Raw genomic sequence first — 13,358 nt, 5'->3', positions numbered from 1 at the left:
GGGTTCCTCCCTAAGGTGGTGTTGGATCATAACATTAATCAAGAAATTGTTGTTCCTTCCTTGTGTCCTAATCCTTCTTTAGCGAAGGAACATTTGCTTCACAATCTAGATGTGGTTCGTGCCTTGAAGTTCTATCTTCAGGCTACTAAGGAATTCAGACAATCTTCCTCTTTGTTTGTCATCTTTACGGGGAAGCGTAAAAAGACAGAAGGCTACTACGACCTATTTTTCTGGTTGAGGAGTGTCCTCCGCGTAGCTTTTGAGACAGCCTCCTGAGAGGATAACAGCTCATTTCTCCAACATAGGTGTGTCCGGTCCACGGCGTCATCCTTACTTGTGGGATATTCTCCTCCCCAACAGGAAATGGCAAAGAGCCCAGCAAAGCTGGTCACATGATCCCTCCTAGGCTCCGCCTACCCCAGTCATTCTCTTTGCCGTTGTACAGGCAACATCTCCACGGAGATGGCTTAGAGTTTTTTAGTGTTTAACTGTAGTTTTTATTATTCAATCAAGAGTTTGTTATTTTGAAATAGTGCTGGTATGTACTATTTACTCAGAAACAGAAAAGAGATGAAGATTTCTGTTTGTATGAGGAAAATGATTTTAGCAACCGTAACTAAAATCCATGGCTGTTCCACACAGGACTGTTGAGAGCAATTAACTTCAGTTGGGGGAACAGTATGCAGTCTCTTGCTGCTTGAGGTATGACACATTCTAACAAGACGATGTAATGCTGGAAGCTGTCATTTTCCCTATGGGATCCGGTAAGCCATGTTTATTACGATCGTAAATAAGGGCTTCACAAGGGCTTATTAAGACTGTAGACTTTTTTTGGGCTAAATCGATTCATTATTAACACATATTTAGCCTTGAGGAATCATTTTATCTGGGTATTTTGATATAATAATATCGGCAGGCACTGTATTAGACACCTTATACCTTAGGGGCTTTCCCAAAGCATAAGCAGAGCCTCATTTTCGCGCCGGTGTGGCGCACTTGTTTTTGAGAGGCATGGCATGCAGTCGCATGTGAGAGGAGCTCTGACACTTAGAAAAGACTTTCTGAAGGCGTCATTTGGTATCGTATTCCCCTTTGGGCTTGGTTGGGTCTCAGCAAAGCAGATACCAGGGACTGTAAAGGGGTTAAAGTTTAAAACGGCTCCGGTTCCGTTATTTTAAGGGTTAAAGCTTCCAAATTTGGTGTGCAATACTTTTAAGGCTTTAAGACACTGTGGTGAAAATTTGGTGAATTTTGCACAATTCCTTCATGTTTTTTCGCAATTGCAGTAATAAAGTGTGTTCAGTTTAAAATTTAAAGTGACAGTAACGGTTTTATTTTAAAACGTTTTTTGTACTTTGTTATCAAGTTTATGCCTGTTTAACATGTCTGAACTACCAGATAGACTGTGTTCTGAATGTGGGGAAGCCAGAATTCCTATTCATTTAAATAAATGTGATTTATGTGATAATGACAATGATGCCCAAGATGATTCCTCAAGTGAGGGGAGTAAGCATGGTACTGCATCATTCCCTCCTTCGTCTACACGAGTCTTGCCCACTCAGGAGGCCCCTAGTACATCTAGCGCGCCAATACTCCTTACTATGCAACAATTAACGGCTGTAATGGATAATTCTGTCAAAAACATTTTAGCCCAAATGAACACTTGTCAGCGTAAGCGCGGCTGCTCTGTTTTAGATACTGAAGAGCATGGCAACGCTGATACTAATATCTCTGAAGGGCCCCTAACCCAGTCTGATGGGGCCAGGGAAGTTTTGTCTGAGGGAGAAATTACTGATTCAGGGAACATTTCTCAACAGGCTGAACCTGATGTGATTGCATTTAAATTTAAGTTGGAACATCTCCGCATTCTGCTTAAGGAGGTATTATCCACTCTGGATGATTGTGACAAGTTGGTCATCCCAGAGAAACTATGTAAAATGGACAAGTTCCTAGAGGTGCCGGGGCTCCCAGAAGCTTTTCCTATACCCAAGCGGGTGGCGGACATTGTTAATAAAGAATGGGAAAGGCCCGGTATTCCTTTCGTCCCTCCCCCCATATTTAAAAAATTGTTTCCTTTGGTCGACCCTAGAAAGGACTTATGGCAGACAGTCCCCAAGGTCGAGGGGGCGGTTTCCACTTTAAACAAACGCACCACTATACCCATAGAGGATAGTTGTGCTTTCAAAGATCCTATGGATAAAAAATTAGAAGGTTTGCTTAAAAAGATGTTTGTTCAGCAGGGTTACCTTCTACAACCAATTGCATGCATTGTCCCTGTCGCTACAGCCGCATGTTTCTGGTTCGATGAGCTGATAAAGGCGGTCGATAGTGATTCTCCTCCTTATGAGGAGATTATGGACAGAATCAATGCTCTCAAATTGGCTAATTCTTTCACCCTAGACGCCACTTTGCAATTGGCTAGGTTAGCGGCTAAGAATTCTGGGTTTGCTATTGTGGCGCGCAGAGCGCTTTGGTTGAAATCTTGGTCGGCTGATGCGTCTTCCAAGAACAAGCTACTTAACATTCCTTTCAAGGGGAAAACGCTGTTTGGCCCTGACTTGAAAGAGATTATCTCTGATATCACTGGGGGTAAGGGCCACGCCCTTCCTCAGGATCGGCCTTTCAAGGCAAAAAATAAACCTACTTTTCGTCCCTTTCGTAGAAACGGACCAGCCCGAGGTGCTACGTCCTCTAAGCAAGAGGGTAATACTTCTCAAGCCAAGCCAGCTTGGAGACCAATGCAAGGCTGGAACAAGGGAAAGCAGGCCAAGAAACCTGCCACTGCTACCAAGACTGCATGAAAAGTTGGCCCCCGATCCGGGACCGGATCTGGTGGGGGGCAGACTCTCTCTCTTCGCTCAGGCTTGGGCAAGAGATGTTCTGGATCCTTGGGCGCTAGAAATAGTCTCCCAAGGTTATCTTCTGGAATTCAAGGGACTTCCCCCAAGGGGGAGGTTCCACAGGTCTCAGTTGTCTTTAGACCACATAAAAAGACAGGCATTCTTACATTGTGTAGAAGACCTGTTAAAAATGGGAGTGATTCATCCTGTTCCATTAAGAGAACAAGGGATGGGGTTCTACTCCAATCTGTTCATAGTTCCCAAAAAAGAGGGAACGTTCAGACCAATCTTAGATCTCAAGATCTTAAACAAGTTTCTCAAGGTTCCATCGTTCAAGATGGAAACCATTCGAACTATTCTTCCTTCCATCCAGGAAGGTCAATTCATGACCACGGTGGATTTAAAGGATGCGTATCTACATATTCCTATCCACAAGGAACATCATCGGTTCCTGAGGTTCGCATTCCTGGACAAGCATTACCAGTTCGTGGCGCTTCCTTTCGGATTAGCCACTGCTCCAAGGATTTTCACAAAGGTACTAGGGTCCCTTCTAGCTGTGCTAAGACCAAGGGGCATTGCTGTAGTACCTTACTTGGACGACATTCTGATTCAAGCGTCGTCCCTTCCTCAAGCAAAGGCTCACACGGACATCGTCCTGGCCTTTCTCAGATCTCACGGATGGAAAGTGAACGTGGAAAAGAGTTCTCTATCTCCGTCAACAAGGGTTCCCTTCTTGGGAACAATAATAGACTCCTTAGAAATGAGGATATTTCTGACAGAGGCCAGAAAAACAAAGCTTCTAGACTCTTGTCGGATACTTCATTCCGTTCCTCTTCCTTCCATAGCTCAGTGCATGGAAGTGATCGGGTTGATGGTAGCGGCAATGGACATAGTTCCTTTTGCGCGCATTCATCTAAGACCATTACAACTGTGCATGCTCAGTCAGTGGAATGGGGATTATACAGACTTGTCTCCGAAGATACAAGTAAATCAGAGGACCAGAGACTCACTCCGTTGGTGGCTGTCCCTGGACAACCTGTCACAAGGGATGACATTCCGCAGACCAGAGTGGGTCATTGTCACGACCGACGCCAGTCTGATGGGCTGGGGCGCGGTCTGGGGAGCCCTGAAAGCTCAGGGTCTTTGGTCTCGGGAAGAATCTCTTCTACCGATAAATATTCTGAAACTGAGAGCGATATTGAATACTCTCAAGGCTTGGCCTCAGCTAGCGAGGGCCAAGTTCATACGGTTTCAATCAGACAACATGACAACTGTTGCGTACATCAACCATCAGGGGGGAACAAGGAGTTCTCTAGCGATGGAAGAAGTGACCAAAATCGTTCTATGGGCGGAGTCTCACTCCTGCCACCTGTCCGCTATCCACATCCCAGGAGTGGAAAATTGGGAAGCGGATTTTCTGAAGTCGTCAGACATTGCATCCGGGGGAGTGGGAACTCCATCCGGAAATCTTTGCCCAAGTCACTCAGCTGTGGGGCATTCCAGACATGGATCTGATGGCCTCTCGTCAGAACTTCAAAGTTCCTTGCTACGGGTCCAGATCCAGGGATCCCAAGGCGGCTCTAGTGGATGCACTAGTAGCACCTTGGACCTTCAAACTAGCTTATGTGTTCCCGCCGTTTCCTCTCATCCCCAGGCTGGTAGCCAGGATCAATCAGGAGAGGGCGTCGGTGATCTTGATAGCTCCTGCGTGGCCACGCAGGACTTGGTATGCAGATCTGGTGAATATGTCATCGGCTCCACCTTGGAAGCTACCTTTGAGACGAGACCTTCTTGTTCAGGGTCCGTTCGAACATCCGAACCTGGTTTCACTCCAGCTGACTGCTTGGAGATTGAACGCTTGATCTTATCGAAGCGAGGGTTCTCAGATTCTGTTATCGATACTCTTGTTCAGGCCAGAAAGCCTGTAACTAGAAAAATTTACCACAAAATTTGGAAAAAATATATCTGTTGGTGTGAATCTAAAGGATTCCCTTGGGACAAGGTTAAGATTCCTAAGATTCTATCCTTCCTTCAAGAAGGATTGGAAAAAGGATTATCTGCAAGTTCCCTGAAGGGACAGATTTCTGCCTTGTCTGTGTTACTTCACAAAAAGCTGGCAGCTGTGCCAGATGTTCAAGCCTTTGTTCAGGCTCTGGTTAGAATTAAGCCTGTTTACAAACCTTTGACTCCTCCTTGGAGTCTCAATTTAGTTCTTTCAGTTCTTCAGGGGGTTCCGTTTGAACCCTTACATTCCGTTGATATTAAGTTATTATCTTGGAAAGTTTTGTTTTTAGTTGCAATCTCTTCTGCTAGAAGAGTTTCAGAATTATCTGCTCTGCAGTGTTCTCCTCCTTATCTGGTGTTCCATGCAGATAAGGTGGTTTTACGTACTAAGCCTGGTTTTCTTCCAAAAGTTGTTTCTAACAAAAACATTAACCAGGAGATTATCGTACCTTCTCTGTGTCCGAAACCAGTTTCAAAGAAGGAACGTTTGTTGCACAATTTGGATGTTGTTCGCGCTCTAAAATTCTATTTAGATGCTACAAAGGATTTTAGACAAACATCTTCCTTGTTTGTTGTTTATTCTGGTAAAAGGAGAGGTCAAAAAGCAACTTCTACCTCTCTCTCTTTTTGGATTAAAAGCATCATCAGATTGGCTTACGAGACTGCCGGACGGCAGCCTCCCGAAAGAATCACAGCTCATTCCACTAGGGCTGTGGCTTCCACATGGGCCTTCAAGAACGAGGCTTCTGTTGATCAGATATGTAGGGCAGCGACTTGGTCTTCACTGCACACTTTTACCAAATTTTACAAGTTTGATACTTTTGCTTCTTCTGAGGCTATTTTTGGGAGAAAGGTTTTGCAAGCCGTGGTGCCTTCCATTTAGGTGACCTGATTTGCTCCCTCCCTTCATCCGTGTCCTAAAGCTTTGGTATTGGTTCCCACAAGTAAGGATGACGCCGTGGACCGGACACACCTATGTTGGAGAAAACAGAATTTATGTTTACCTGATAAATTACTTTCTCCAACGGTGTGTCCGGTCCACGGCCCGCCCTGGTTTTTTTAATCAGGTCTGATAATTTATTTTCTTTAACTACAGTCACCACGGTATCATATGGTTTCTCCTATGCAAATATTCCTCCTTAACGTCGGTCGAATGACTGGGGTAGGCGGAGCCTAGGAGGGATCATGTGACCAGCTTTGCTGGGCTCTTTGCCATTTCCTGTTGGGGAGGAGAATATCCCACAAGTAAGGATGACGCCGTGGACCGGACACACCGTTGGAGAAAGTAATTTATCAGGTAAACATAAATTCTGTTTCCTCTAGAGCAGTGGCTTCCTCCTGGGCTTTTAAGAACAAAGCCTCTATGGATCAAATTTGTAAGGCGGCTACCTGGTCCTCACACACTTTTTCTAGATTTTACAAGTTTGATGTGTTTTCTTCGGCTAAAGCAACTTTTGGGAGAAAACATTTTGCAGGCTGTGGTGCCCTCAGAATAGGGTCCGCCTCTTTTTTGTTCCCTCCTGTTATTCCTTTAGTGTCCTCTAGAGCTTGGGTATAGTTTTCCTAACAGTAAGGAATGAAGTTGTGGACTCTCCCTGCCTTATGGAAGGAAAACATAATTTATGCTTAACAGATAAATTCCTTTCCGTCCTGGCAGGGAGAGTCCACAACCCTGCCAGTAATTTATTTTTTGTCGGGCGGCTCCCTTTTTATATTATTTCTTCTGGCACCTTTATACCCTGATGTTTCTCCTACTTTTCCTTGTTCCCTTGGCAGAATGACTGGGGGATAGGGGAAGTGGGAGGGATATTTTAGCCTTTGGATGGGGTGTGTCTGCCTCCTCCTGGTGGCCAGGTGTTGTTCCCTACAGTAAGGGATGAAGTTGTGGACTCTCCCTGCCAGGAAGGTAAGGAATTTATCTGGTAAGCATAAATTATGTTTTTATGTAATTTAGGCAATATTTACATGTCATAATACAACATATACAAACTAATGGTAGGTTTGTATCATTTTTATAACTTTTGTATACATTGTACCATCATAAAGATAGAACAGTTCTGTAATCAGAAAAGTAACAGTTGTTTTACATAAATATAGAGAAACAGTAGCATTTTAGAACACACAAAAAAACAATGCAGAGAAGTTGTGACTTAATTCTTGTAGTTTTTAATCATTTAATATATAAAAAAAAATCTAAATAATGTTTGGATTTTGTAATTGTGTATTTTGGAATTCCGGATTTGGGGGTTTGTACCTGTTAAATGAATTAAACCTATTCATCTGGAATGGCCAACTGGTGTCCCTCTGCGCTAGTTTTTGTGGCTTCAGAAAAAAAAGCAGAGTTAAAATTAGAACGTTGTTAGGAAATATATTATTATTAGCCATACATGTATATGTGGCCCTTTAAAGGGACAGTCAAGTCAAAATTAAATTGTCATGACTCAGAGCATGTCATATTATCCACTTCACCCAATCTGTTGTATATATATATATATATACATCTGAGCTTCAGGAAGTTCCAGAAGATCCAGGCATCTGCCGCATATGGAACCGGAGCGCGATCATATGAGGGCAGACGCCTAATCGCTACAGACGGTGACACTGCTCCTTTCTTCTTTTTGCTTCATATTTGTTATGTATTGAGACAGGAGGCCTTATACATTTTAGTTAACACATATGGACTTTAAAGAAAAACTTGACATTTAAGTGTCCAGTATTTTTGTGGCTACTTTACTAAAATACTGGACTGTCCAGTTGAATATTGGACACCTGACAACCCTAGTCCCACAACTGCCAACAAACCAAAATCATTTACCTATTTGTTCAAAATTCTGCTAATTGTCTAAACCTGCTATTTGATTTGCAGCGTTTGTGGGTTATAGAATTAGCTTTTTGTCCTTTTTTTAGGGAGAGTGGGATTAGCGAAATTTTACAAAAAAGCACAACTTGTTTTAATGCCTTTATAAATAATCTAAAATGTTATAATGAAACGTCTCTACATGTACCACTCAATTCACCTCTCTCTTCTTTTGCAGATTGAAAATATCAGACGAAAACACAACTACCTTCCTTTTATTATGGAATTGTTAAAGACTTTAGCAGAACACCAGCAGTTAATACCATTAGTAGAAAAGGTATGTCTGAACATCTTATGCATTCATGCTACACAGTATTTAGGTGCATAGAAACACAGATTAACCCCTTTGGCGTTGAACCATTTTTACATTCCTGTGCTAGCGGTGATTGGCCTTCATTGCATTTACAAATAAATTGTAGTTTTGTTTCTGTGAGGTACCCAAACAAATTGTACATCTTTTTTTTTTTCAAGCAGACCAAGCATTTTTAGAAAATAATTTAGTATTTGATACCAATATTGTTCAATTAAAATTAACAGTGAGAAATCAGAAGAGAATATTTATTTTCTTCCCGATGCACAATCTTGCAAAATTTATGTAGAAAATCAGTAGGTATAAAATATCTAACCATACAAATATTACAAAGATTTAAAATTACACAAACTTTTGACAATTTGTGCATTTTAATACCATTGTCAAAACTTTCTCAGCATAGTCTAAAAAACAAAGAAATAAAAAACCAAAACATAAAATAGTTACACCAAAAGTAATCCTATATAGTATTTCACAAAAAAAAGACATATTTGTACATTTAACCAGGTTTCCCATGTATTTTGAGTCCTAAGATTTTTTTTTTTATTATTAGTTCATAGAAACTTGGATTTAGACTGAGTCGTAACATCACGGGGTAGCGGTTACTGCTTTCTATGGTTATCATTTCATAGCTATACGGACATTTAACCCCTTTTTTGAATTGTGAAACCTCACTTCTACAAATGTAGGATCTTATAATAAGTTATTAAAGGAACACTAAATACATTTCATGCGCCTACCTCTAATTACGGGTGCCGCCATTATGGAACTTATGTTAAACAGCAGATATCTGAAGGCGATTTGCTGCACATGTGCAGACAGTTCAGCACTGAATTGTATTGAAAGATAGATATCAACATGGCAGCACTCATGACTAGAGGGAGGCGGGGAATAAGTTCATACTTTGCTTATAAAGTATTTTTAGTGTTTAAAGTCCCTTTAAGGTTGAGGGGTAATAAAGGCCTCTCATTACAATCTGCTTCTCTGACTGTGGTGTTACGGGGTCCCCAGGAACTGGATCTGAAGGGGGACCCCGAAAGGGTTGCCATCTCAGCCATGTTTTCCTGGACACTTATGAGTTACACATGCTGCAGGGTGGTGTTTTGTGTTTATGGACAGCACTATTCATATTCCTCCCTGCACACCCTGCAGCATGTGTAACTTATAAGTTTTCTGTATTTTGAGGGAGGGGTGGCAACCTTAACCGAAGATGAAGACACATGGTTGTCATTCACACTGCAGTATAGTTGTGTCGTGACAAGGGGTCGCCATGCGCATCTAAGAGTTTAAATATTAAACGGCTATGGCTGAAAGAGTTGGTGGTGACGTGTTACATCAGTTATAATACAAATTTAATATGCAACACAACACAGGCCTCTGCCTCTGAACAGATGCGGTTTAATTGCATGTGCATAGGGCATATGTACATATGCTCTATGCACCATTAAAGTTACTCTAAAACAGTGATAACTTTACTGGAATTATTTTCGTCAATACAGTATTTTATTTTATATCTGTAACCGAAAGCGCTGTGAAAAAATGTCACTATAATTCCTTCTGTCCAGAGGAGGCTGCATAACTCCATTGTTTATACCATCGGTTTTACATATTAAATATTTCATGTTTTGATTATTTTTTTGTCTTCTCTTTTAGGCAAAAAGCAAACACAACGTAAGACGAGCGCAAGAAGCCAAATAACATTGTTGATGCTGGGGAACAACATGCAGGGGTGGGGTTGGGGGGGGGGTTATTGGAAATAAAACATAAATTCTTCTGATGTTATAGAATAAGTATAAGCCAGTGGGGCCTCGCATACATTAATTATATGTGCAGAGCACAGTGCCCATTTTTTTTTTTGTATACACATTTGAGCACGGTCTTGTCCTGCATTATAGCGCATGTTTACAATAAAGTGTATGTGCTCATGGAGTTTATCTATGGATCCATTGATAAAATATCTGCATTGTACTCATCAGTCCTGTCTAATTTATATATTTTTGGGGATGCGCATTCGAAAGGTTTTTTTATGGAACAAATGCCGAATATGGTGTCCGCCACCAGCAGCAATCGCTATTTTCAGAGCCAGATTACTTTTTTATGAACGCGCAACACACGAAGATCTGTGCAAATCCAAATCTTAGTATGTCGCACTTTCACAGGAAGAAACCCGGCTCTGAAAATAGCTGAATGCTGCTGGCGGACAGCATATTCTGTTTTCGTTTCATAACAAATCTTCTGATGCACATCCCTAATATATATACACACTCACACAGTTCAACCAATAGTAAATACATAAATAGCTTAATTTGCATTCTGATTGCTTATTAGTCTATATATACAGTGTGTATATATATATATATATATACACACACACACATGCCTAATACATTTCCTATAAAATGTGTCCATCTGTAATTTGAAAACAGAATTGTTATAGTGTACCCTTTTTCAAAAACTGTGTATATTTGAATGATACTCACGTATGCATAGGGGTTGGAAAATATCAGTATGATTTACTAGTCAGGAGTTAAAATCTACTACCCCAGAGGGAAAAAGTTACTAGTCCACTTAATGTTAAAGATAGGAAAAAGTCAACTTTATAAGTGATCTGCTGAAATTTCTAAGTCGTCTGAGACCACTGGAAATATGAAGCCCTGCGTATGCACAAGCCGTATCTTTTTTAGAAGAGCATGTAGTTTTAAACACATTTCCTACAATCAAATTTGCTTCATTTTACTGCTATCCTTTTGTAGAAGAGTGAACCTCAAGGAAAGAAATGCACTTATTGGGACCTTGCTGTACACATCTGGTGAAGCCCAAACTTGGAGCACAGTCGTTTGCTAAAAACAGACAAAGAACCCTTTTACAAGAAGGACAAAATTCGGCAAATAAAGGTGTTTTCTTTACTTACACCGGCATATTGCAACTGGTCCTGTACTGTTTGTTTCTCTTGTGGGCATCTCATTAGCATTCGTAGCTCTGTGGTTTCTCTAACTGGTTCTCCTCGCCATCCATACAAACTTTGGAAGCCCAAGTAGTTTAAAAAAAAAAAAAAAAAAAAAGAGTAACGCGTTTCGGCTTTGTACAGCCTTTGTCAAGCATATATGTGCAGTGTAGCCATTTAACTAGCTAGCTCCCAGTAGTGTATTGCTGCTCCTGTGCTTGCTTGCTATGCTCATCGAGTAATTCTGACTTTACTGTCCCTTTAAAGATCGTTTGTACATACGTAATTGTGACTTTGCAATACAGGACAGAGAAACTGTAGTGAATACGGCAAGAAGCTATAATAATACCCAACACCAACTCAAAAAAGTAATGTGAAGTGTTGCAAACCAAAGACATGGGGCTTGATCATGTTTTATGCTTAAAGGGACATTATATTAAAATATTTTTCTTTTATAGACTACATATTTAAAGGGACAATCTATAACAGAATTGTTGTTGTTTTAAAAGTTAGATAATCCCTTTATTATGCATTCCCCAGTTTTGCATAACCAATATGGTTATATTAATATATTTTTTATCTCTGTGATTATCTTGTATCTAAGCATCTTCTAACAGCTCCCTGATCACATGACATTTTATTTATTATCTATTGACTTGCATTTTAGCCAATTAGTGCTGTGTTGTGCTTAAATAACTCAACTAGCGTGACAACAATCTTATCTTTATGGCACGCATGAAAAAAAGTGATAAGAGGCTGTCTGTAATGGCTTAGAGACAGGCAGAAATTCAGAGGTTTAAAGGTTATAAAGTATATTTATAACAATGTTGGTTGTGCAAAGCTGGAGAGTGGGTAGTAAAAGTGTTATGTAACTTTTTAAGCATGAACAATTTTGTTGTTGACTGTCCCTTTAAACTAAAAATAGGTACATTATTTACACATTTCTTTTTTTTTTTTTCATGGTGATTTTATTTTTCAATTACCAGTCCCTTTTCTATACACCCTTTTGTATCTGTCAATCAAATTCTCCTACAACCAATATGCGCCATAGATCTTCTTTTTTGTTTATTGTGCATGTGTTGAGGCCATAAAATACAGGCTATATACACAGAAATATAAGAATACAAATAAGCCACTAGGGGGCACTCTCTCATATGGCAAATATGTATTGAGGCCACCAGCATGCACCATAAGTAATGTACTGTACATAGATTATTATTATTTTGTAGAATCCAATAATTGAGAAAAAAGCTTATGTATCTCTTATATCTGGTAGCAAACACCTAAAGTTATGATATACTATTAATGAAAATACATTTTAATTCTACAATTACAATGTGATCTACCATGCAGCTTGGAATATTCATGCATTTATGTATTTGATTTTACACATTTCTAACAAAACACAGAGCAAGTCATTTTTTTAACTTAAAATTGAATAAAAATGTTAGTTTTAATATATTTTTTTCCTTTAAAGAAATCTACAAGTAGAATTCCTACTTTCTTAAATGCTACTTTATAGGATAATAGGGTAGCAAGTTAAAAAGATTAGGATGAAAAAAACTCTAAATCTGTAAAAAAAATAAAAAAAATTAAAGGGACATTCTAGTCCAAAATAAACTTTCATGACTCAGATAGGGCATGTAATTTAAAACAAAATTCCAATTTACTTTTATCATCAATTTTGCTTTGTTCTCTTGGTATTCTTAGTTGAAAGCTTAACCTAGGAGGTTCATATGCTAATTTCTTAGACCTTGAAGGCCTCCTCTTTTCAGAATGCATTTTAACAGTTTTTCACCACTAGAGTGTGTTATCTATATGAAACCCATGAACTAACACTGTGCTCATGCACGTGAAGTTAGCTGGGAGCCAGCACTGATTGTCTAAAATGCAAGTCTGTCAAAAGAACTGAAATAAAGGGGCAGTTTGCAGAGGCTTAGATACAAGATAATCACAGAGGTAAAAAGTATATAAATATAACTGTGTTGGTTATGCAAAACTGGGGAATGGGTAATAAAGGGATTATCTATCTTTTAAAACCATAAAAATTCTGGTGTAGACTATCACTTTAAGCAATGACTCGTGTTCTCCAGCTCAAGCATAATAAATAGTTTTCTTCTTTCATACCATAGAGAATTTTTTTCTGCATGAAGGCCAAGAGTTAAAGGGATAGTCTAGTCAAAATTAAAATTTCATGATTCAGATAGAGCATACAATTTAAAGCAACTTTGTAATTTAATCCTATGATCAATTTTTCTTCGTTCACTTTGTATCTTTAGTTGAAAAAGCAAAAATGTAAGCATAGGAACCAGCCCATTTTTGGTTCAGGACCTGGGTAGGGTAGTGCTTGCTGATTGGTGTCTAAATGTAGCCTTTAGCAAATATAAATTGATTTAGGGTAGT

At 39.7% G+C, this 13,358-nt stretch overlaps 1 protein-coding gene across 1 annotated transcript in view; it reads left to right on the top strand.

The window, feature by feature from the left end:
* UCHL5 (ubiquitin C-terminal hydrolase L5) overlaps positions 1-10,929 on the top strand; it is a 158,900-nt gene extending 147,971 nt beyond the window's left edge. Inside the window, exons 9-10 of the mRNA XM_053693143.1 lie at positions 7,830-7,978; positions 9,665-10,929. Coding sequence (XP_053549118.1) covers positions 7,830-7,978; positions 9,665-9,709 — 194 coding nt within the window. The 3' untranslated portion in view covers positions 9,710-10,929. The remainder of the gene's footprint in view (positions 1-7,829; positions 7,979-9,664) is intronic.
* Positions 10,930-13,358: the final 2,429 nt, after the last annotated feature.

Source organism: Bombina bombina, chromosome 10, assembly GCF_027579735.1.
Source record: "Bombina bombina isolate aBomBom1 chromosome 10, aBomBom1.pri, whole genome shotgun sequence".
Lineage (NCBI taxonomy): Eukaryota > Metazoa > Chordata > Amphibia > Anura > Bombinatoridae > Bombina > Bombina bombina.
Note: the sequence above shows the minus strand (reverse complement) of the source record. Positions and strands in the feature narration are given on the sequence as shown.